The sequence below is a fragment of the Panicum virgatum genome, chromosome 1N (genome assembly GCF_016808335.1).
Source record: "Panicum virgatum strain AP13 chromosome 1N, P.virgatum_v5, whole genome shotgun sequence".
NCBI classification, from domain to species: domain Eukaryota; kingdom Viridiplantae; phylum Streptophyta; class Magnoliopsida; order Poales; family Poaceae; genus Panicum; species Panicum virgatum.
In genome coordinates this window covers 13,890,798-13,911,448 of record NC_053145.1, presented here as the reverse complement: position 1 = coordinate 13,911,448, position 20,651 = coordinate 13,890,798, and the positions used below count along the sequence as shown (strand labels likewise).

General features: G+C 44.8%; 2 protein-coding genes and 1 long non-coding RNA gene across 4 annotated transcripts; 1 reads left to right on the top strand and 2 right to left on the bottom strand.

The window, feature by feature from the left end:
• The first annotated feature begins 6,148 nt into the window (after nucleotides 1–6,148).
• LOC120655246 (E3 ubiquitin-protein ligase GW2-like) lies at nucleotides 6,149–11,550 on the top strand. Of its 2 annotated transcripts, none has more exons than XM_039932995.1 (8): nucleotides 6,149–6,645; nucleotides 8,062–8,113; nucleotides 8,203–8,248; nucleotides 8,343–8,424; nucleotides 8,533–8,695; nucleotides 8,794–8,896; nucleotides 9,076–9,142; nucleotides 10,485–11,550. In XM_039932995.1, exons 1-8 carry the CDS (start codon nucleotides 6,442–6,444, stop codon nucleotides 11,052–11,054), a joined length of 1,287 nt encoding a protein of 428 aa, XP_039788929.1. In that variant the 5' UTR covers nucleotides 6,149–6,441; the 3' UTR covers nucleotides 11,055–11,550. The 2 variants fall into 2 exon arrangements, with proteins under 2 accessions (XP_039788929.1, XP_039788927.1); XM_039932993.1 differs by having other exon boundaries at nucleotides 6,159–6,645; nucleotides 10,482–11,550.
• A 1,376-nt stretch (nucleotides 11,551–12,926) lies between these two features.
• LOC120653325 (ATP-dependent DNA helicase pif1-like) lies at nucleotides 12,927–14,679 on the bottom strand. The gene is made up of 2 exons (XM_039931088.1): nucleotides 14,478–14,679; nucleotides 12,927–14,389 (listed from the first exon to the last, which is right to left on the bottom strand). Exons 1-2 carry the CDS (start codon nucleotides 14,677–14,679, stop codon nucleotides 12,927–12,929), a joined length of 1,665 nt encoding a protein of 554 aa, XP_039787022.1.
• Nucleotides 14,680–17,486: 2,807 nt separating this feature from the next.
• On the bottom strand, nucleotides 17,487–19,758 carry LOC120653968. Its single transcript, XR_005666916.1, has 4 exons — nucleotides 18,886–19,758; nucleotides 18,113–18,808; nucleotides 17,861–18,024; nucleotides 17,487–17,773 (listed from the first exon to the last, which is right to left on the bottom strand). It is a non-coding gene; the product is annotated as an uncharacterized LOC120653968 (long non-coding RNA).
• Nucleotides 19,759–20,651: the final 893 nt, after the last annotated feature.

Below are 20,651 nucleotides of genomic sequence, written 5' to 3'. Positions count from 1 at the left end.
ACGGGCCCCTTTTGTCCCGGGTGGTAGATCCACCCGGGACTAAAGGTGGGCCGCGGGCTGGGAATTTTCCCGGCCCGCCAAAAATACCTTTTGTCCCGGGTGGAGCCACGACCCGGGACAAAAGACCCCCCCCCCCCTTTTGTCCCGGGTGAATCCATCACCCGGGACAAAAGGGCATTTTGTCCCGGGTCGTGGCTCCACCCGGGACAAAAGCCCCCCCACCCCATATATTTCTTCCCCTCTCCCCCTTTTCCAACACTTAGCCTTCTCTACGCCGTCTATCCTCCTCGCCGCAGTCGTCCCGAGCTCCGCACCGCCCCGACCGAGAGCTCCGCACCGCCGCCCCGAGAGCTCCGCGCCGCCGCCCCGCGACCCCGAGACCGCCGCCGCGTCGTGGCCCCGATCACCGCCCGGAGGACGTCCCCTCCCAGTGCACCGCCGCCGTCCTCCCCGAGCACCGCCCGGAGGACTACTTCCCCGCCCAGTGCGCTGTCGTCGTCCTCCCCGAGCGCCGCCCAGAGGTCTTCCCCGCCCAGAGGACCGCCTCCCCGAGCACCGAGCCCAGCTGTGCGCCGCCACGACCTCGCCGCCGTACGTGAGCACGCCAGCTGTGGGCCGCCGCCACCCCGCCCGCAAACCCTACATTATTTGTGAATTAGGCTCAAATTTTAGTGAATTTTGTGCAAATTAAAACCATAATTTGATGTAAATTAGGTGTTAATTTGTTTAATGTGTTAATTTACAAATTTGAGGATATGAAATTTGTTTAATGTGTTAATTTGTAAAGGGTAAATTAGGGTATTTAATTTGATTTAGTATGAAATTAGTTGATAATGAATTTTAGTAAATTTAATTTGTTTCATGTGTTAATTTTTTGTGTGAATTTCTTAAATTGTAAATTATGGTATTTAATTTGATGTAAATTAGGTGTTAATTTGTTTAATGAGTTAATGTATAGTGAAATTATATTTAATTTGTAAATATATGAATGTGTATGTATATGTGTGTATGTATATGTGTGTATGTGTGTACGTACGCCGATCCAATCCTCGTCCAGCTAAACGTATGCCGATTTGATCCTCGTCCATCTAAACGTAGGCCGATCCAATCCTCGTCCATGTAAACGTTGTCGTCCCATCCAATACTCGTCTATCTAAACGTACGACGATCCAAAGAAATGTCTAGCTAAACGAAGTCCGATTCAAACATAGTCTCCTTCTCGATCGGGGCAAATAAGGACTTTTTGGAATCCTTGTGACTAGATCTATTCAGTATAGTCATAATATGGGAATTACTTAGTGAATATTTTATTGAATTACTTAGTGACATACTTGGAATTACTTAGTCAATATTGATGTGAATTATTTAGAGAAAATTTTAAGGGTTTTATTTGTATTCATATTTTGGTTACGATGGACCCGCGACACACAGACGCGGAAGATGAACAGTTCCTGTTGAATATGATTGGCGAAGGTCAAGGAGATGTCCCTGAACAAGCTGATGATGACAGCAATACCGACATATATTTGAATATGTCCAGTGATGGAATTGAGCCACCATCTATTCAGGATGACGCTGCTGCTGAACAAAGTGCTAATGTACATATCACAACTATACTTATTTGTAGTGACAATCATATTTTCATCTGAATCTATATGAATACTATGAATGTTTTTTTATAGCCGTCTGGATCATCGTCGCAGCAGAAAAAGACGAAGCGAGGCCCAACAAAAAAACTGGAAGGGCGGTTCATTATAACGGAAGTTGGTCCAGATGGCGAACCGATCGCTTCAGATGCTGCCGCCAAAAAATTCATAAGACAATCCGGTTGTATTGTCAGGGACCACATCCCGATCAGCTTCAGGCTCTGGAAAGCTTCCAATCCAAGCGAGGAACGGGATGCGGTACCCGAAAGAGAAAAAGAATGGTGCTGGCGGGAGCTTAAGAAAAACTTCACGGTTCCAGTTGAATCCGAAGAGATATGCAAAGCGCTGGACCCTGAGTAAGATGGCCGAACAGCTGCAATCATTCAAGAAAATTTTGACGAAGAAATATATCAAGACCGGGACCACACCCGTATTTACCGGCGAGCTCGAAAAGCTCAAGGGTCACTGGGATGCATTTGTGGAATACAAGTCTTCAGAGCTTGGGCTTCAGAAGGTGCAGAAGGCCAAAGACAACGCCTCGAAGAAAGTGTACCATCACACTCTAGGTCATGGAGGCTACAAGCTTGCAATACCCAAATGGGAGAAGATGGAGCAGGATCTGCTTGACAGAGGCATCCAACCTGCGACTATGAACTGGCCTGAAAGGTCGAGGACCTGGTTTTATGGTCACGGGGGAAAGCTTGGACCCATTGACTGGTGACTGCATCTATGAGCCAAACATCCAGCGAGCAGCCCAGAGACTACAGAAGGCCATACAAGCAGCGTCCAAGGGAACATTCTAGCCGGATAGAGAGAGGGACGAGCTGACTTACGCCCTTGGGAATCCAGAGCATCCGGGCCGCACAAGAGGCAAAGGCGTGGTTCCGTGGAAGTATGGGTTCAGGGATTACATTGAATCATATAGAAGCCGGCAAAGAAGAAAGAATGATGAGCGGGAGCACTTGCGAAGGCTAGAGGAACGGCTCATGTCACACGATCAAAGACTGGAGGAAGAGATTCAACGCCAAGTGGCCATAGCAATAAGCCAGCAACAGCAAGCGCAAACGGTGCCTCCAGAGCCTAATGTCGCAGCCGATCACCGGTCTCAGCGGAAAAGCAGCTGCGCTTCCACAGACGTCGCCGTCGCCGAGCCAACGGGGATCCAGGCCCCAGTTGAAGCATCGGCCCCGCAGCGATTTCCAGTGGATGAGATCACCCAACGGACACCTTGTGACCTGCAGACTGCCATTAAGAACTTAATGTTCACTATTGCGTACGGTACCGCCATGCCAACCCAACCAGACGACGTGTACCACGGGCAGCAAATTCTGCCTGGATACACAAGAGTTGGCGTGGAGCAGGTGTGCCAGGGTTGGGAGACGCTCGAGCTTGATATTCCTGGAGGCGATGGGGAGAGGACACTAGCATAAGCCATTCATGGCTACATCCTATGGGATAAGCGCTACATTGTACTAAAGTCGGATGATCAAACACCAAGACCGGCATCTCAGCATGCCTCTCCAAGACCGGCATCTCCGCAAAACTCCCCAAGGGCAGCACTGTCTCGGCAAGGTTCACCGGCACATTCTCCATCACCATCATCTCATGCGCCGATGAACACTCAAGCGTCACTGTCGCCTCCATGGTCACCCCCTCCGCCGCCGGCAAAAAAGCAGAAACGGCCGCCGGCAAAGAAGGTAGCTGCACCGGCTAAGGAGCCTCCAAAGAAGAAGGAAAAGGAGAAGAAAACCAAGGAGGATCCTATTAAACCCTAGGACATGAGCCTTGAAGAATGCGATCGGATAACTCAAGAAAGAGTTAAAGAGCACTTCAAGCCGAAGCCGAAGCCGGTGCCCGATAAAGTGATAAATCCGATAGATTTGAAATTTTTTAAGGGAATGTGTGAAGCAAATAAGAGAAAATTCATTCCGACAGACCCCCCTTCAGACTACGAACGCACAATTATCAAAACTACTGAGATAAAGAAGAGACAATCAAAGTCGTCGTCGTCCTACGTTCCACAGCTCGGAGCCCAAAAGAAACAATCAATAGAGCCTCTCGTAGTGGGACAGACAACGCAAGAACAAGACTTTGTTATATTTTTGAAAGAATCAAACCTGACGGCGGCTCAGATTGCAGGGGGGAAGATATTCCAAAGGCCGATGTGGTCGTCAAATGGACGTTTGAGATCAGCAAAACTCTTGTACCCCCCGAAGTAGTGTCTGTGCTTCCAACGCAAATGTATAAGCTGCACCAGTACTACATGCGTGCGATAGCCGATTGCATCTTCATGCAGGGCGAAAAGATTAAAGATGATGATTTCTTACGGGGGAGGCCATTATATGGATAAACTTGGAAGAAATTTACCAACTATTCCATCAGGAGGCCCTCGACATCTCTATGGTCGGCTTGTGGGTTCTGTAAGTATTTTACTCTCCTTACGTACTGTTTTGCATGATCTCAACATACTGATCTCTTGATTTATTCGGTATCATGTAGAATGGAGATACATACTTGCAGAAGAAAGGGATACTCTCACCTCGGCTTCATCGACCCAATTACTTGTAATTGGAGGCTTCTACGTGACAATTCCGATGACATATTCCAAAACTTGTTCAAGTACATAAGCGTTCATCACAACAAGCAAATGATATTGTTTCCTTACAACTTTGCGTGAGTGATTCCTTCCGTCTAACTCTTTCTATTCTGTAATCGAATTGTTTAAACCTTAACTACCAAGAACTGCCTCCGTATAATCTTGCAGTGAACACTTTGTCCTAATTGCCATAATTCCCGAGAAGAGCCTACTCGTGGTTATGGACTCATTGAGGAGACCTCCAGAACAATACGAAAATCTTCTTAACATGATGAAAAAGTAATTCTACCACTACTCCGTCGATAACCGATAATTTGAATCACTTTGTTACTTGGCTATAATTGTTCTAATCATGCACAGGATTTGGAAAGAATTCGCTAAAAATCATCCAGGCAAATTTGACAAGGAATTGAAGATCAAGACAGATTTTACGGTACGCACTTGGATGATTCGTGGCACGATTCTTTAGTTTTATTATATATTCATGTAAATACCTGATAATTTCTTCTCTTAAAGTGTATGAGGCAGAAACAAGGCACTGTATTGTGCGCATACTATGTATGCGAGAACATCCATGGTCTGGTAGGTCCTCCAAAGGGCTGGACAGATTGGGAGGAGGAAGTAAGTAAAAAACTTGTTAATATTTGAACTCATATTTTAATTAGTCGAAATTAATTATCCCCTTTTTCCATAGGTCGAGGAGATGCGCGATAAACTCATACCGGAGGAAAAAAATTATGGCGATTCAAGAACAATTCTCCGGATTTGTTGTTGAGCAAGTCCTCGATCCAAAAGGCGAATTCTACTATGATGGAATATCTAATATTGACAATCGCAGCAAATATGACAATATACGCGTATATATGTAATTAAGAACGAATATACCTATGTAAATATATGTGTGTGTATGTATTAAATTTTTATTTATGAGTATGTATATATGTATTAAATTTCCAAAAGGCGAATTCTACTATGTAATTATGAACGAATATACCTATGTAATTAAGAACGAATATACCTATGCAAATATGATGGAGTATGTATGTATTATATATATAAGCACTGCAATAATATATATGTGTATATATATATAATATTGGTCCTAGACATTTTCATATGTAAAGGAATTCACATGTATAGATATGTGTATACATATATACATATATATATAAGTGAATTAATTTATATATGAAAACTATCTAGGACAAATATTATATAGGTAACTATATATATGTATATATTAGTGGAGATCATACACACTGAATTCCAATACATAAGTTTAATTGAAATGCAAAAGTATAATTGAAATAGAAAAAGAATTAAGAAAACGAAAACATGAAAAAAAGGACCTTTTGTCCCTGTTGGTGTTACCGGGAGAAAAAGTCCTCTTTTGTCCCGGTTGCCAGACCGGGGACAAAAGGGCACCCTTTTTGTCCCAGACTGGCATTTCCGGTTGGGAAATTGGGACAACACGGGTTTCCCAACCGGGACAAATCAACGTTTTTGTAGTAGTATATATATTCTTTCTTCGAATAGACGAGCCAAACATCACAACACCTGCTAAAAAATCTTTTATGAACTTAGCTACAAAAAATCTCTTCAAAACTTAGCTATTTTTTTACTGTAATTCACTTCCACATAGGTGTATGTAATTCACTTCCACATGTGGCATCACGGATATCAAACGGCTACCGCCGGCCGGCCCCGTGACCTTCACTCCTCCGCCCCAGTCGACACTCCACTCCACAGTGGCCCTGCTTGCCGGTGGGGGAGGTCCGCCCGCCCGGTCCCCCGTTTTATTATAGTAATCCCAGCAGCAGGTTTACAGGCGGAGAGAGGGGGAGGGGAAGCCGCGCCGCAGTCTCTCTCGCAGCGGCAGAAGCTGCTGCCCTGCCCCTGCTGCGGCCGTCGCGTGCAGCGTGCAGCGTGCAGCGTGCGCCCGCTCCCCGCTTCTCTTTTGCTCGCCTCTGCCGCCTGCCCGCCTGCCTCCGCTTCCTTTCCTCCCCCACCCGCCCCGAGGAAAAACCTTTTTTTAAAAAAATCACTCCCACCTCGCCTCGCCCGCTGCGACAGCGCATACGCCCCCCCTCCCCCGCTGCTGCGTGTACACCGTATGTATCTACGGTGACGGCGGGGGGCGCCAGTGCGGGAGCGGGCGGAGCCAGGGTTTCCTCTCCGGCGGCGGCGGATCTGGGCGGGATGGGGAACCGGATAGGCGGGAGGCGGAAGGCGGGGGTGGAGGAGCGGTTCACGCACCCGCAGGGGCTCTACGAGCACAGGGACATCGACCAGAAGAAGCTGCGCAAGCTGATCCTCGAGGCCAAGCTCGCGCCCTGCTACCCGGGCGCCGACGACGCCGCGGCCGGCGGAGGGGACCTCGAGGAGTGCCCCATCTGCTTCCTGGTAAGCACGCGCGGGGAGATCTCCCCGCCCTTGCTCACCCCTCCCGCTTCACCCTCCTGCCAATTCCGGCGGCCGCGTTCGCCGCGGCTCCGGTGTCCGACCGCGGGTGACCTGGGCGGAGGGGGAAGCTCTGGCGGGGGTTTGCTTGGTCGATTAGCGGTTGGTTCTGTTGGATTTCCGAGTGCCGTTGCCGCGACTCTGTTACGGCGGGGGTTGATGTGCGGGCACGTGGTTCTAGATGGTGTTCTGGAAGCTCCGAGGACCAGGGTTTTCAGTACGCTTAGTCACGTTTCCAGGCTAATAGCACAATTTGTCCGCTAGTCCTGCAAAGTGCAGTTAACAGTGGCGTCGTATTTTTGTTCTGTGCGCCTGTGTTGGCATCTGCGGCTCTGCTTCTGTACGCGCATTGTGAGAAATCCGATAGGGATATTCTGGGTTGTGCCTCTGGAAGCTCTTAGGACCGGCAGAGGTTTAGTACAGTTGCATGTTTTCATGACTTGACTGTTTCTGCTTGCTACCTCGAGTCACCAGCAAGTATTGCAAACCACAGTAATGGTGGAGGTGTTCTGTATGCCTATGTTCGTATCAGCGGCTCTGCTAGGACATCAGTACACGTACATTGTGCAAAATGTGCTACTATGTGCCATCCTAAGATGGTTATTATACTTCGTTTGATGCTTTGATCATGTTGGTTGGAGAATTTTCTCAATTTCTTTTCGATGGCTAACTGTTGTGCTATACGAGGTTTTGAGTGCCAATGTGACATTGATGTTAATTCCTAGAGGAATGTAGCTTACGTTTGTTCTATTGCCCCGTGTTCCTATGTGATGATAATGTTGTAACATGCTGGCGCGTCACTTGAAATAAGTAGTATTTTTAGATGCTCCTGGGATGGGTGTATTACGAGCCTTGCAAGAAACTAACCTTATTCCAAACCAAATTATTAGCCCTGTACCAGGGTATTGGACATTTTTAACTTGAAAACTGTCAAAACTCCTTCTATACAATGTTAGCATGTGTCTGTTTCAATGTGATTTCATTTAAGATATTGGTTATAAAAAGGGTTACGCCTCTATTGGATGAAATAATTTTGTTCACGGACATTTTGGGTACTCATTCCAGGCTCATAAAGAAATTTGGGAATGTTGTTAATTTTGCCTGCATTCAGATGGCTTCAGATGCTTTTACTGCAACCGTAATTGGACCTGTACTGCAATTCTACTGCATTTTTATCACTACCTTCCGAAGTACTTGTGGAATTTAGTCAGTGGTAGTGAAGAAGGTGTGCTATTGCATCTTAAAAGTGTTTTAGCATTCACATTATTTGCGTGTAACAACTAGATAGAAAACTGTTGCTTTGTGCAACCACTCTATGATTTATCCTTGAATCTAAAAGATTGTTTTTGTGTATTGTAGTACTATCCAAGCCTCAATCGTTCAAAATGTTGCTCGAAGGGGATATGTACAGGTAATACATCTTCTCCACTGTTGATCCAGGCATCCAGCCATTCATCACCTACAAATATCCTTTACATATCTTGCTCGACATTTTTACAGAGTGCTTTCTTCAAATGAAACCGACTCATAATGCTCGGCCTACACAGTGAGTATCCTTTATTCCATCTCGTCTTAGTTACATACTTTTTGGTAATCCATGTGCCTTCTCAATTCTCATGAAAAATACTTAACCATTGAAGATGCCCATTCTGCAAAACACCCAATTATGCTGTGGAGTATCGTGGTGTGAAAACGAAGGAGGAAAGGAGCATAGAGCAGTTTGTATGTCCCATCTTTTAATGCCACCATCTTCCATTTATAAGTTGTCAATTTCTATATAATATTTAGATGCAGTTTGCATTTCTTTAGCTTATGTATAACATATTGCAGGAAGAGCAGAAAGTCATAGAAGCACAGTTGAGGATTCGCCAGAAAGAAATTCAAGATGAAGAGGCTAAAATGAAAAGAAAACAGAGCAGGTGTTCTTCTAGCAGGACTGTAACCCCAACTAAAGAAGTGGAGTATCGAGATATTTGCAGCACATCCTTTTCAGGTTAGCAATGGATGTGACTAACATGCTCACCTAATAATGCTATCTTTCTGCAGCTTAATCTAATAACCTACACTGCCATATTGTCATGTCCTTTTCAGTGCCATCATATCAATGTGCTGACCAAGGAACTGAATGCTGTTCATCTGAACCTTCATGCTCTAACCAGACTAGCATGCGGCCTTTCCATTCTAGGCATAACCGGTATGTTTAATTTGTCCCTTTGATGTTTCATTTGAAACATTCAAGCTTTCTTTGTTGCAGCTTGGAATTTGCAAGTTTAGATATCCTTGAGACTTAGTCTCTTGTTTTGACAAGAAAGTATGTGCAACTGTTGATATCGAATTGGCATCTAACAACCATGCCACCTGTTTTGCTGACAGCGATGACAACGTTGACATGAATCTGGAGGATATGATGGTTATGGAAGCAATTTGGCGTTCCATTCAGGTTAGTTGGTAGGAATTAACTTGAATTATATTATGAATGCTAATTTATTGGACCAATTATTATGTAGCAGTGTTCTATGAGCTTCACAAACATAGTGGTCATATCTTAATTCATAGTGGCTCATTGTGATCCAGATTTTGGTTGTTCATGTTTTCTCTTGCTATGTAATATTAGCTCTCTGTGTTCTGAATATCAAGTTGAATTGATTGTATGTTATGATGATTGCATGAATTAACTTCTCAACTCTAGATTTTTAGCCAATTATGTAGATTTCAAATGCGCCTTGTTTTTTTGGGTACTAGTTTAGGGAGTGGACAGTGTAGCTTTGTTGCATGGTTGTAGTTAGGGCTGTTTGAAAATTTTCTATTAATCAAATTGTCTTGTCTGCAATCACTCTTGTGCAAAAAAAGAGTAAAAATCTTGCAAGTCTACTGTTTCTTCTTGCCTTTTGGTGCCAGTTGGGTCAAGAGCTGCCTGATTGTGCGTAGCCAGAATCCTAGCTAAAGCAAAACATGCTGCAGTGGTTACTTTTGGGCCAGTACCATATCTGTTCGAGGCATCATTTGTTTGATCTGTGCAAAATCTGATGTGCAGTTATTTGACCGTGTGCTATGAGAATTTGCTTCTGGTACTTAGGAGCGCCAGATTTAGTTTGTGCAGACACTTTTGGAGCTTGAATTGACAGTTTTGTTTTCTTCGTACTCATTGTTGGCTATTCTGTGTTTGGTCTTAATTTAAGGTAACTCAAGAATATTTTTTAGATCTTGTTTTCAAATAACTGCAGTTCATATGGTTTTGGGTCTGTCCGAGGGTTATTGATGCTTTCACAATCTTTCTTCTTGCATTTTATACGAATAGAATTTTTCTGGGCGTGAAGGTAGAGTAACTAAACTGAAATTATAGTAGATGCCCTTTGTTTGCTTACTGAGTTGTGTGTACAGTTGTCTTATTGTTATGAAGCTGGCAGTTCCTTTGAAACTTGCATGAAGTTCCAGCTGTGTGCCTGTTTTTTGCTATTGCTTTCAACTTGCAAGCGATAACCAGTAATTGGCATCCGAGTAACGTAGAACATCTGTGGTTTGTGGTCAAGAGTACATACATAGTATTTGCTGGGATGACTTCAAGAAATTGTTGCTTGTCAGGGCATTTTATATGATAATTGATAAATGACAACATTTACATTACTCCTTGGCTGTTTGTCATGACAAGATCCTTTTAAAACTCCTTTTGAGATTGGATTTTGTTAAGCTTGTTAAATTGAAACCATAATCTTATCTTTGAAACTTATGTATTTACTATGTCAAAGCAAAGTTTATATATGCTTTTTTTATTTCTTTAGCAGGAACAAGGACATCTAGTGAACCCTGTTTGTGGCAGCTACTTTCCTGTAATTGAGCCACAGACACGTGAGAGGCAGGCATTCCTTCCAGCCGCTCCAATGGAAATGCCTCATCCTGGTGGGTATTCCTGTGCGGTTGCGGCTTTGGCTGAGCACCAGCCACCCAGCATGGATTTCTCTTATATGGCTGGCAGTAGCACATTCCCAGTCTATGACATGATCCGCCGACCATGCAACATCTCTGGTGGAAGCATGTGCGCTGTTGAAAACAGCTCACTAGACACCTGGAGCGGGATTGCACCAAGCTGCAGCAGAGAAGCGGTACGAGAGGAGGGGGAGTGCTCAACCGACCACTGGTCGGAGGGCGCGGAGGCAGGAACAAGCTATGCCGGATCGGATATCATGGCGGACGCAGGGATCATGCAGCCATTGCCTTTCACCGAGAACTTCGCCATGGCTCCGAGCCACTTCCGTCCAGATAGCATCGAGGAGCAGATGATGTTTTCCATGGCCGTGTCTCTAACAGAAGCTCATCACGGTAGGGCGCACGCGCAAGGGATGGCATGGTTGTAAGTTGTAACTCTAATTTTGACGCTTCACTGCCTGCCTCTTTCTGCTGCGCTGCCATTCGGCCTGCCCCTCTCCAGCCTCTGCTTTTTTGCCACCTCTTTTGGCATCCTGTTCTTTTGTTTTTTTCCTTTCTTTCTTTTTGCATGTGTTGCTTCATGGCTTGATATAGATCTTGCTATAGTCGTCCATTGTCATTGCTTATATGTATGTAAAATGGAATATGTGGAAATAGAAAAGAAAATGGGTCAAAAGTGTTTTGCCGGTAGGATGCGCAGTGTGTTTCGCAATTGCGAGGCATTCTAGATGTTGCAGCCTTGCAGGTACTCTTTACCCTGGGAATGGAGGTGTGCTTCAGCTCCTAACTGTTCTCGTTCGATTGGCATGTGCTTGAATCTTGTGTAAGTAGGCTGTAGGCTACTGGAGCGAATGTAAATATGTTTCTTTGTACCGGGAAATTCATCTAGACTCTGAACTGATCTACTTATGAGCCTTCAGGTTTTATGCTTCCGGTTCAAATCCAGGCAAAGCTCATCTGAATTGTAGAAACAGTTTCAGTATGGCTTGGCAATAAGGCTACCAACGTTGTCCGGCCGTACCATTTGTACAGTTATTTTCAGCATTGGGCTTGTTGGAACGGGTGGAATGGACATGGATTGTTGGCAATTTGCACGAGATATCGCGGACCCCAATTCTCAAACCGTGAGGCTGACAAAAGGAGGCAGGTTCCCTTCTTGGAGAGGAAAGCATCCTGCATTCCTGCTAGTGCTGTTGCTTGCTGCAGCAGGTGTTGTCAGGTGAGAACCTTGGATGCCGACGGCGGCGTGCAAAGCTGGGCGTGGGAGTTCGCTAAGAATTTTGTACGCTTTGGACCGGTTTTCCACAGAAACTGTACGAAAATATGTCCCTTCTCTAAACGTGAGCCAAAGGCCAGCCGAAGTTGTTCAATATCATATACAAAAGGGTGGGAAATGGGGCTCCTGGCTTGAGATGCGGCCCATGAGCACCCGTGTGGGCAAGCGTTTGCAGTCCCGGACACTCGGACAACGACTGGTGCGGTGCGCACGCGAGATGCTTCTTTAACTGAGTCTGGACAACTACTAGATTATTAAACAAAAAAAATTTGGAAAAAAACATAAAGCCCGCATCAATGAAGGTCATTCAGCAACAGCAAGCACTGTGGGTACATGCCGATAATTTTCTCTTTTTTAAAAGCCGTAATTTAAGTCCCTTGTAAACCATGTTGGGAGTAGCTAAATGCTACTAGTAATGTGCCCGTGCTAATGCTACGGGTTTATTTTAGATGTACAAAAAACAGCACACTAACAAGAAATATATGTTTGACACGAGATGTGACATAGAGAGCTATTATGTTTATTATAACAAAGACACATCCATAGAGCAAAATCACATGTAACTTGCTAGAAAAATCACATTTAACTTGCTAGAAGTATGAAGTATTCATGTACACCAAAGGGGCAAATATTATGAACAAGTAACTCTCGATGCTTCAAGATACTTCATCTTCTCACAAGAAAAGCACATGATACACTAACGCAATCCTATATCTTCAGTTGGAGCAAGTCGAAGATCGAAGCCAACCTCTGCTTCTCAATGCTCCATTTATTACAAAGCCCTGCATCAAATTTGTCCTTAGAGACTGAAAAAAGCTACGATATGAATAAATTGTACAAATCAAAGGCACAAGTATGTTTTGAGCATGGGAAGTAGCATCATCACTAATGTAATCTTGGGATGACATTATCGTAACAAATACGGGTCAATAATGTCAAGAATATAATCTGGAACGCAAACTCACATTATATATGCAACAAAAAAAAGGAGCTGCAGCTTCACCAAGATTATACTCACCATTGATCACCAGTTGAGCACGTCCTTGTAGACTATATTTTTGGTGCTCTTACCAGTGGGGTCTAATTCCTTTTTTGGTTTAGCCAAAATTCTTGTAGTAGCTCTTGATACACCCCTTGACAATGCAACATAAAGTTGTCCATGTGAGAACACAGGCTCGGGAAGGTAAATTCCAACATTAGGGATGGTTTGTCCCTGAGATTTATTTATGGTCATGGCAAAACTGAGGCGTAATGGGAATTGTTTTCTCTTGAACTTGAAAGGAAGTGACATATCATCGGAGGGACATATAGGGATTCTTAGTATGAACACCCTTTTCCCTACATGTTGTCCACCAACAATTTGGGCATCAATTGCATTGGGCTGCAGTGCTCTCACCATAAGTCTTGTTCCATTGCACAACCCGTTGTTTGGATCAAGACTGCGAAGAAGGATCACAAGACAGTTGATTTTGAGCTTCAATTCGTGTGGGGGGAGGCCATTTGGAGTGATTGAGTTCAAAAAGTCAATTGGGTAGTGATTATGTGAATCATCATCTACAGAGTCGAAGCTGTGGAAAACAGTTTCCACCCCTGGGAAGTTATCAATCATCATTGCATTCAACTTATCGACATGCTCATTTTTTGTTGAAAGAATTGCACGCGTGCTCATATAAGTTGTTGATGTTGCATTTTCTTCGAGTGATGGGAAAACATGTTGAATTAATGTTTGAAGTACCACATCTGTGTCTGTATAACCAATCACAATATCATTAGGGAGGCGAATGTAATCATCTCCAATGGTTTCCTCAGTTCCATTTCCAATTCGAAGCAGGTATTCAGAAAACCATGGGTCAGACTGTGCCCTCATGTTTTGTGACAACCGAATCTTTCTTATATTTTCCCACAAATAAGATCTTTGCAATGTAGCATCGGTTATCTGCACTCTTGAACCACGTGTCATGACAGGAAGGACTTGCCTAAAATCTCCACCAAATACCATAACCTTTACTCCAAATGGCAAAGTAGAATCCATAATATCTTGTAGGGACCTATCAAGTGTCTCAACTGCTTGATGTTTTGTCATTGCAGCTTCATCCCATATAATCAAGGATGCCATGCGAAGCAACTCTGCGGTGCCACTCTGCTTTGTGAAGTTGCACATGGAATGGTCTCCAAGTTTAATTGGGATTTTAAACCTTGAGTGTGCAGTGCGGCCTCCGGGCAATAAAGACGTTGCTATACCTAAAGTGGCAGTTGCAATAGCTATCAAACCTTCTGATCTCACTTTTGCAGGAAATGCCTTGTAAAGGAATGTCTTCCCCGTGCCTCCTGGACCATCTATGAAAAATATTTGGCTTTTTCTATCTTTGACATGATGCATGATTTCATCAAATCCTGCACGTTGCTCCTTGTTAAGTGACTTATATTGGTCTACTCTGACATTTTGTTCCTCTCTAACATATCGCATCATGTCATTGGAAAATTCACCTATTTTGGAGAAGAAAGTATAAATTAAATAACGTATATCAGACATCACAGAACCATAAGCTTGCTAGATGGCAACTAAATTAATTACCTGCATCATTCACATTAGGAAGACCATAAGTTCTGAAATCCTTCCCCATTGAGTGGACCATATCTCGTATGTCTCTTAGCACATGTTGCTCCACAGCGGCTGTATTGGCACCCATTGCATTCTTGTGCTTCTCCCAAAGGCCACGTATATCTGTGGCCTCACAAAAAACCAGAATGATCCGAATAACCTTCGCAGGGAACATGGCATCTGAAAAGTGGCAAACTCAGTCAAGCAGTCGTCGAGTGACCTATCTGTCTCGATGAGGCCTTTTCTTGCATGCTTAAACGTAGAGTACGTGATGCCAGCCACTGTTCTCAAATTCTCATATGAGGTTGCACCTCTCATGTGATTCAATAGCACTCTCAAAAAGTATCTCTCCCCTTCAGCAGGGTTTGCATATATAATCTGTCCAATCTGTCGACCGTTTTGCTTTCTTCTTTACCACACCTTTCCACTTTTGATCCATCAGTAGTGTTCAGGAAACTCTCTGTACAACAATTTCCTTGCATAGCTGTCGACAGTGTTCATTTTGAAGTACTCAGTAAGAGTGGTCATATCAGAACCAGGGCGCCTCACAACATCCTCAAGGTTCTCAGACTCCTCATAAGGAACAGACTGCATGCCAGGCAAGTGCAGTTGGAGCTGCAGTACAGCTGGATAGACACCAAAATGTAGGAAACCAAAGATCCTATGCATAGCCTCGGATGATGATATATATCTCGCATTCCTTTACTGACGAATCTCATTGATTACTCCATCTTGCTCGTGTTGAGAGGGATCAACTGAGAATGAAGCACGGTCATGCCTTTTATAGACATACTTATATAGATATTTAACGGCTTTGATGTTTGAGCAAGCTTCAACATTTATGTGGCAGTTATAGCGCATTAGCAATCCAGGATTGTATGGCACAACTCATCTGTTATCTAACTCTGCACCCCTGATCCTCACGCGGCGTCCATCATCTCTCCTCCTATACAAAGGGTATGAGTCGGTTCCTTGCTATGTTGCAGAGCAAAATTGTCTAGGATAGCGAAAGCGACACACCCCATCCATCATACACGGGCATTTCCTATTTAGGATGCCACACAGTCCATGCAGCATATGCTTGATCACCAAAGCATGCAACACCGGGTATTTGTCCTTATCTGGTATCTCGGCCGAAATAAATTTATCATGACCTTCTGGGGTCGTTAATTTGCTACCATGCTTCATGATCAACAGAAAATGCTCATGTGGCAAGCCTCTTTTCTGGAATTCAGTAACATGACAATATGCTGCAACTTCTCCAAAATATTTTTTCTTGATCAATAAGTGTTTGAAGTCGCGTAACCTTGCCTTGTAAACTCTTGACACCAGTTCCGGTCGATCTTGTGGTGTCTGGCTAGGTTCAAGATTGCACACTATCCCGTCCCAGTAAGAATTGCAAGTCATTGTGATGAAGTAATCAGGCTTGCCAAAGCATTGGACAATAGCCATTGCATTAAGAAACCTTTGTTGCATATCACGATCGCATCCTGGAAATGTTCTTGGAAGAACAATTATCTTACCAACCTTGGAACCCCGTGTCTCTCCAGCATTAATTACATCAACCAATCCCTACAATGGAGTAAAACAATAATATGCGGATCTATGAGCAGTGTGTAATATCCGTAAAATAGTAACTGTCATCAGCCAAAAAAATCCAAAAGTAAATATATTTTCCTCACCTGGTATAGTTCAGCCCTTATTATTTTTTGGTGTTTCGGATTAGAGTACCAATCAAGCCTCATGGACTCCATCTTAATATACATGTCAACTGTCCATTGTTGGAAAAGGCGCCCTCCGAACAACGAGACATTAAAAATCTCCCTTCGAATCTGCAGTTTGAAGGCACACCACTCCCTTATAGTAACATATATGGGTTGCTGAGATGCCTCAGCAACCCTGCTGATGAAATCTTCTTCTTGCATGTCATCATCGTCTCCATCCAATTGATCCTCAGCAGCATGTATATCATCTGCACAAGTAATGAATAAAAATAAATACATTTATACATGAATATAAAACACAGAATACATGAATATAAAACGCACCATGGTCTGCATCAGTGATGTCATCCATGGGTTGCACATCAGCTGGAGTAGGGTTTTGAGGCATCTGTATTATTGACACCGCATCACTGTATGGCATGAATTTGTTCCATCCGGTTTCCCCTCTAGGGTGGAATACAGGATAAGACAATGGGTCATAGCAACCATGATATGCTTTGATATACCGTGGCCGGTCTCCTCTGGCATATACAAGCACACTCCTATCAAAACTTCTCTGTGGATCATTCCCTTCCATCCAGATAGCAGCGACTTGTGATGTCGTTGGTGCATTATACCTTCTCTGGTCAGGTGTGACATTTGTGTTTAGTTCAATACAATAGTCATCCAAGTTTGGAATAGCACCAACTGTATTGAAAGTCTAAACATATGGATTATCCTGCAATATTCGTAGTATATTCCGGATGATGTTGATATCCAGGTCAGGAGACCGTCGAACTCTATGTGACAATGTTTGATCGTTTGTATCATAAAAGTATAGCTGCAAATGACGCGAACCATGGCAACCTGGCACTAAAGGGTCAAGTCGATGGTACAACCCTCCTTGGACTCTGAAATTATAAATACCCGTCCCTACTGCAGTGCTAACTCGGTGATCGAGCGTAACTCCAAGACTTGTGAAGGAGAAATGAGAGTTGAAGTACCGTATATGTTTTTGGAAATACTTTGCATCAGCATCCACTTGACTTGTGAACAATCTTTTTAGTTCATCAGGCATCTCCGATATATGAATGCTTATCTTGCCTTTTCTGCAACAAAATACGGGTTTCTCATATTGAAATCGCTTTGCACCACTGTACCAGCAGTCAGGGACATATCTCAATTTATGTCTAGCTGGCAAGCTTTGGTAAATTAAATCATATGGATCTTCAGGAACATTTGCCGAATCAGGAGTCTCACCCAGCACCCTAAACGATTCGTAGTCATCACCTGGGTGCAAAGTGTCAATTCTACATTATGATTGTTGTTTGATGATTGAAATAGGAGTTGTCTACAAATTAATGATTAGATGTATACTTTGATTAAGTTGTAATATCCCATCATCATGAAAAAAATCCTGGTTGTGTAATTGATGGCCTTCGCTGATGTCAATTTCCTCACCTCCTTCATCCATAGGGTGGGTAGGCTCAAATAAGTGGGGGTCGAAATCTTCTTCATCAGGGTGCTGCATTATCTAGTTCATGGTCCGCGTAGGCATTGTATTGTCTGCAAAATAACGGAAAACAATAAGATGTACAATTAATAAGGCAATTTAGACGGTGTGGCAACACAATAATTTATGTATTTGCTAACCCGGGCTTATAGTTGGCACTGGTGTCTGTTCTGGAGTGGTCATGATTAATTTCGCCTTCCTCTTGTATTCTCGATTCCGCTGCAATAATTCATTTTTCTTCTGTTCACTCATATTGATACATCTTTCCCTATTTTTTAGGAGGCTGTCCCTCTTGATCTCCCAGCTACAACAGGACATGCGAATATAGATACTTAAAAACAGGCAACAAACTCATAGAATGAATTAGGGATGAAAACGTGGAAGTAGTTCACCTTCAGAAGGCAGGGTTCTAATAGTTGAGGGGTCGTTGGTGTTCCTACAATGGTCAGAGATAGTTGCAAGATTTCTTTTTAAACGGTTTGGAAAGTAATTATCATTCCTGTGTAGCCATTCCCTGGGGTCATCTTCTGGAATAAGATTTTCATTGACTTGTGAGATTGGTACTTGGACAACGGTAGAGACACCAGTTAGGAACGGTGATTGATAACCCAGTTGAGTAGTCCCATCTACAGTAAAAGGCATCATTTAATTTTTTAATGCTTGGAATGAGTTGTATTACTGGCATGCAAGCGACCGTATCTCCACAAACCTGCCACTGAACATGGAATAAGATTTTCATTGACTTGTGAGCTTGGTACTTGGACAACGGTAGAGACATCAGTTATTAGGAACGGTGTTTGAGAACTCAACTGAGTAGTCCCTCGTACAGTAAGCGACATCATTTAATGTTTTATGCTTCAAATGAATTGTGTTAATGGCTTGCAATCGACCTTATCTTTACAAACCTACCACTGAACTTGGTGTTTGGACAGCGTTGGGAGTATAGCTTGATTCCGCCTTTTTTCGTGCTCGATATTCACGTTGCTTCCTATTTATTTCTTGTCTTTGTTCATCAGTCATTTCAGCTCGACGTTTCACCCGCCTGGCGTTCCTTTGTAGCCTCTTACGTTCAGCCTCGTCCAAAGCATCTGTTTGCACACAGTAGGCAATGAGGATGGCATATATGTCGAAGTAAGTTTTTGCATTGTGTAATCAATCAATGTACCTGTGTTGTGATGTCACTCAGCGCAGGTCATTTTTGCGTCAGTCCCGCCATGACTTTAGAGCAAAACAGAACTGTCAGGAAAGCAATTGCAAAGGCCGTGTATGTGTGACCTTGGTAGGCACTTGCACGATGCCCTGGTCGTGAGTTTTGTAGGTGTCGTCACTCCCGGCGAAGCTTCCGCGAACACCGTGGCAGCTCCGCCATAAAACACATAATAGATTATAGAAATAAATAATATATATTATAAGGAAAAAACAGAATTACTCCATGGACTTAAGGGGTAACGTGCAAAAAGCTCGGGCAACAGCCATGGTGGCCAGAGGCACCGTACAGCCCAAATTCCTTGCAATTTAGGGTACGCAGGAGTGCGTTGAGCGGAGGAATAGAGAGCGGGCATCGAGGGGGTTCCGTTTTGCTACTAACCTGCAGCAGAGATGATCGAACGCAGCCGGACTTGAGGAGGAGGCATGATCCGCTCGCCGAAGGGATGGCGTGATGGCCCAACAGTAGCTGCAGGAAGGCGAGGGCGGGTTAGGAGAGGCGCGATCCCGTTCTGTTGTGGGATCCCGTCGCGAGGTCGTCGGGAGGATGGCGAAGTAGGCGAGGGCAGGCGGCGTAGGTGATCGTCACCAGGATTTCGGGAGGGTGGCGCGCAGGAGGGCGAGCCCGCGAGGGCGGGCTGGGAGAGGCGGAGCGGCCTGATCCCGGTCTGCTCCGGGTCCCGTCGCGAGCGCGAGGGTGTCGCGAGCGCGAGGGTGGACTGGGAGAGGCGGCGCGTCGTAGCGAGGATCGTGGCGAGGACGTCGCGAGGATCGTGGCGAGGACGTCGCGATGATGGCGCAGGAGGCGAGGGCGGACGACAGGGAATTGATCGCTGGTTTTGCATCTGGTGCAGGACGTGCGATCAAAGTGGTAGAGAAGAAACAAAAGGGAAAACGGACGATCGTGCTGCACCCAGGCTTCGAGCCGCGGCCGGATGTGCGTGAGGCGCGCGGGAGCCTCGCGTGGTTGGGAGGGAAGCGCATGATCCAGAGGATCGTGGCCGTCGATCTGAGTTGAACCATCACCGGATGAATCTGAGCTGTAGATTTTGATGGAGGCACAATACTGGGTACAATTTTCTGGGCGCAGTAGGTTTGGGTTCCTCAGCGGGGGACGTTTTCGTGGGTGGACACAACATAGTTTTTTTTGTGCTTTAGGGGAGGGACAACTAGTATGCACCAATCGTGCCCGTTCTCAACTCTCCCGTCGTATCACCGTCATCACATTACCAAGCCCGTCGCCCAAAAGCTACTAGCTAGTGCGCGTTTCTTCTCCACCACCGCTACGTCCAAAGATCATGTCGCGCTTGTCCTGTCCGTGCGCCAAAGCGAAAAGGCGTAGCGTGATCTGGCCCCATCACCGATCTCGCAACAGAAATCCTCCTAGTCCCGGGCAATCTATCCAACCAGCCTTTGGGGGTCTTGCATCTTTCCCGGATGGAGCAACGGCCACCGCAGCGAGGACAACGGAGGCAGGGCGCGGTGCCGCGGTGGGCACGCCCTGCCTGTCCACCACCACCACATTCTCATCCACCAGGAATGTCCAAAGATGAGACGAAACGAAACGAAACGAAAGCGCTGCTAAAGCGTGTCCGGACGGGTCGCTTTGGGCCGGGGAATGTCCAATTGTCGCCGGTGGCTGGCGATCAGTCACGCCATCAAAGGCTAGTTGGTGATCAAATTGTCGCTGGGTTGGCGTAAATGGGATGCAGCGAAGGAGCACGA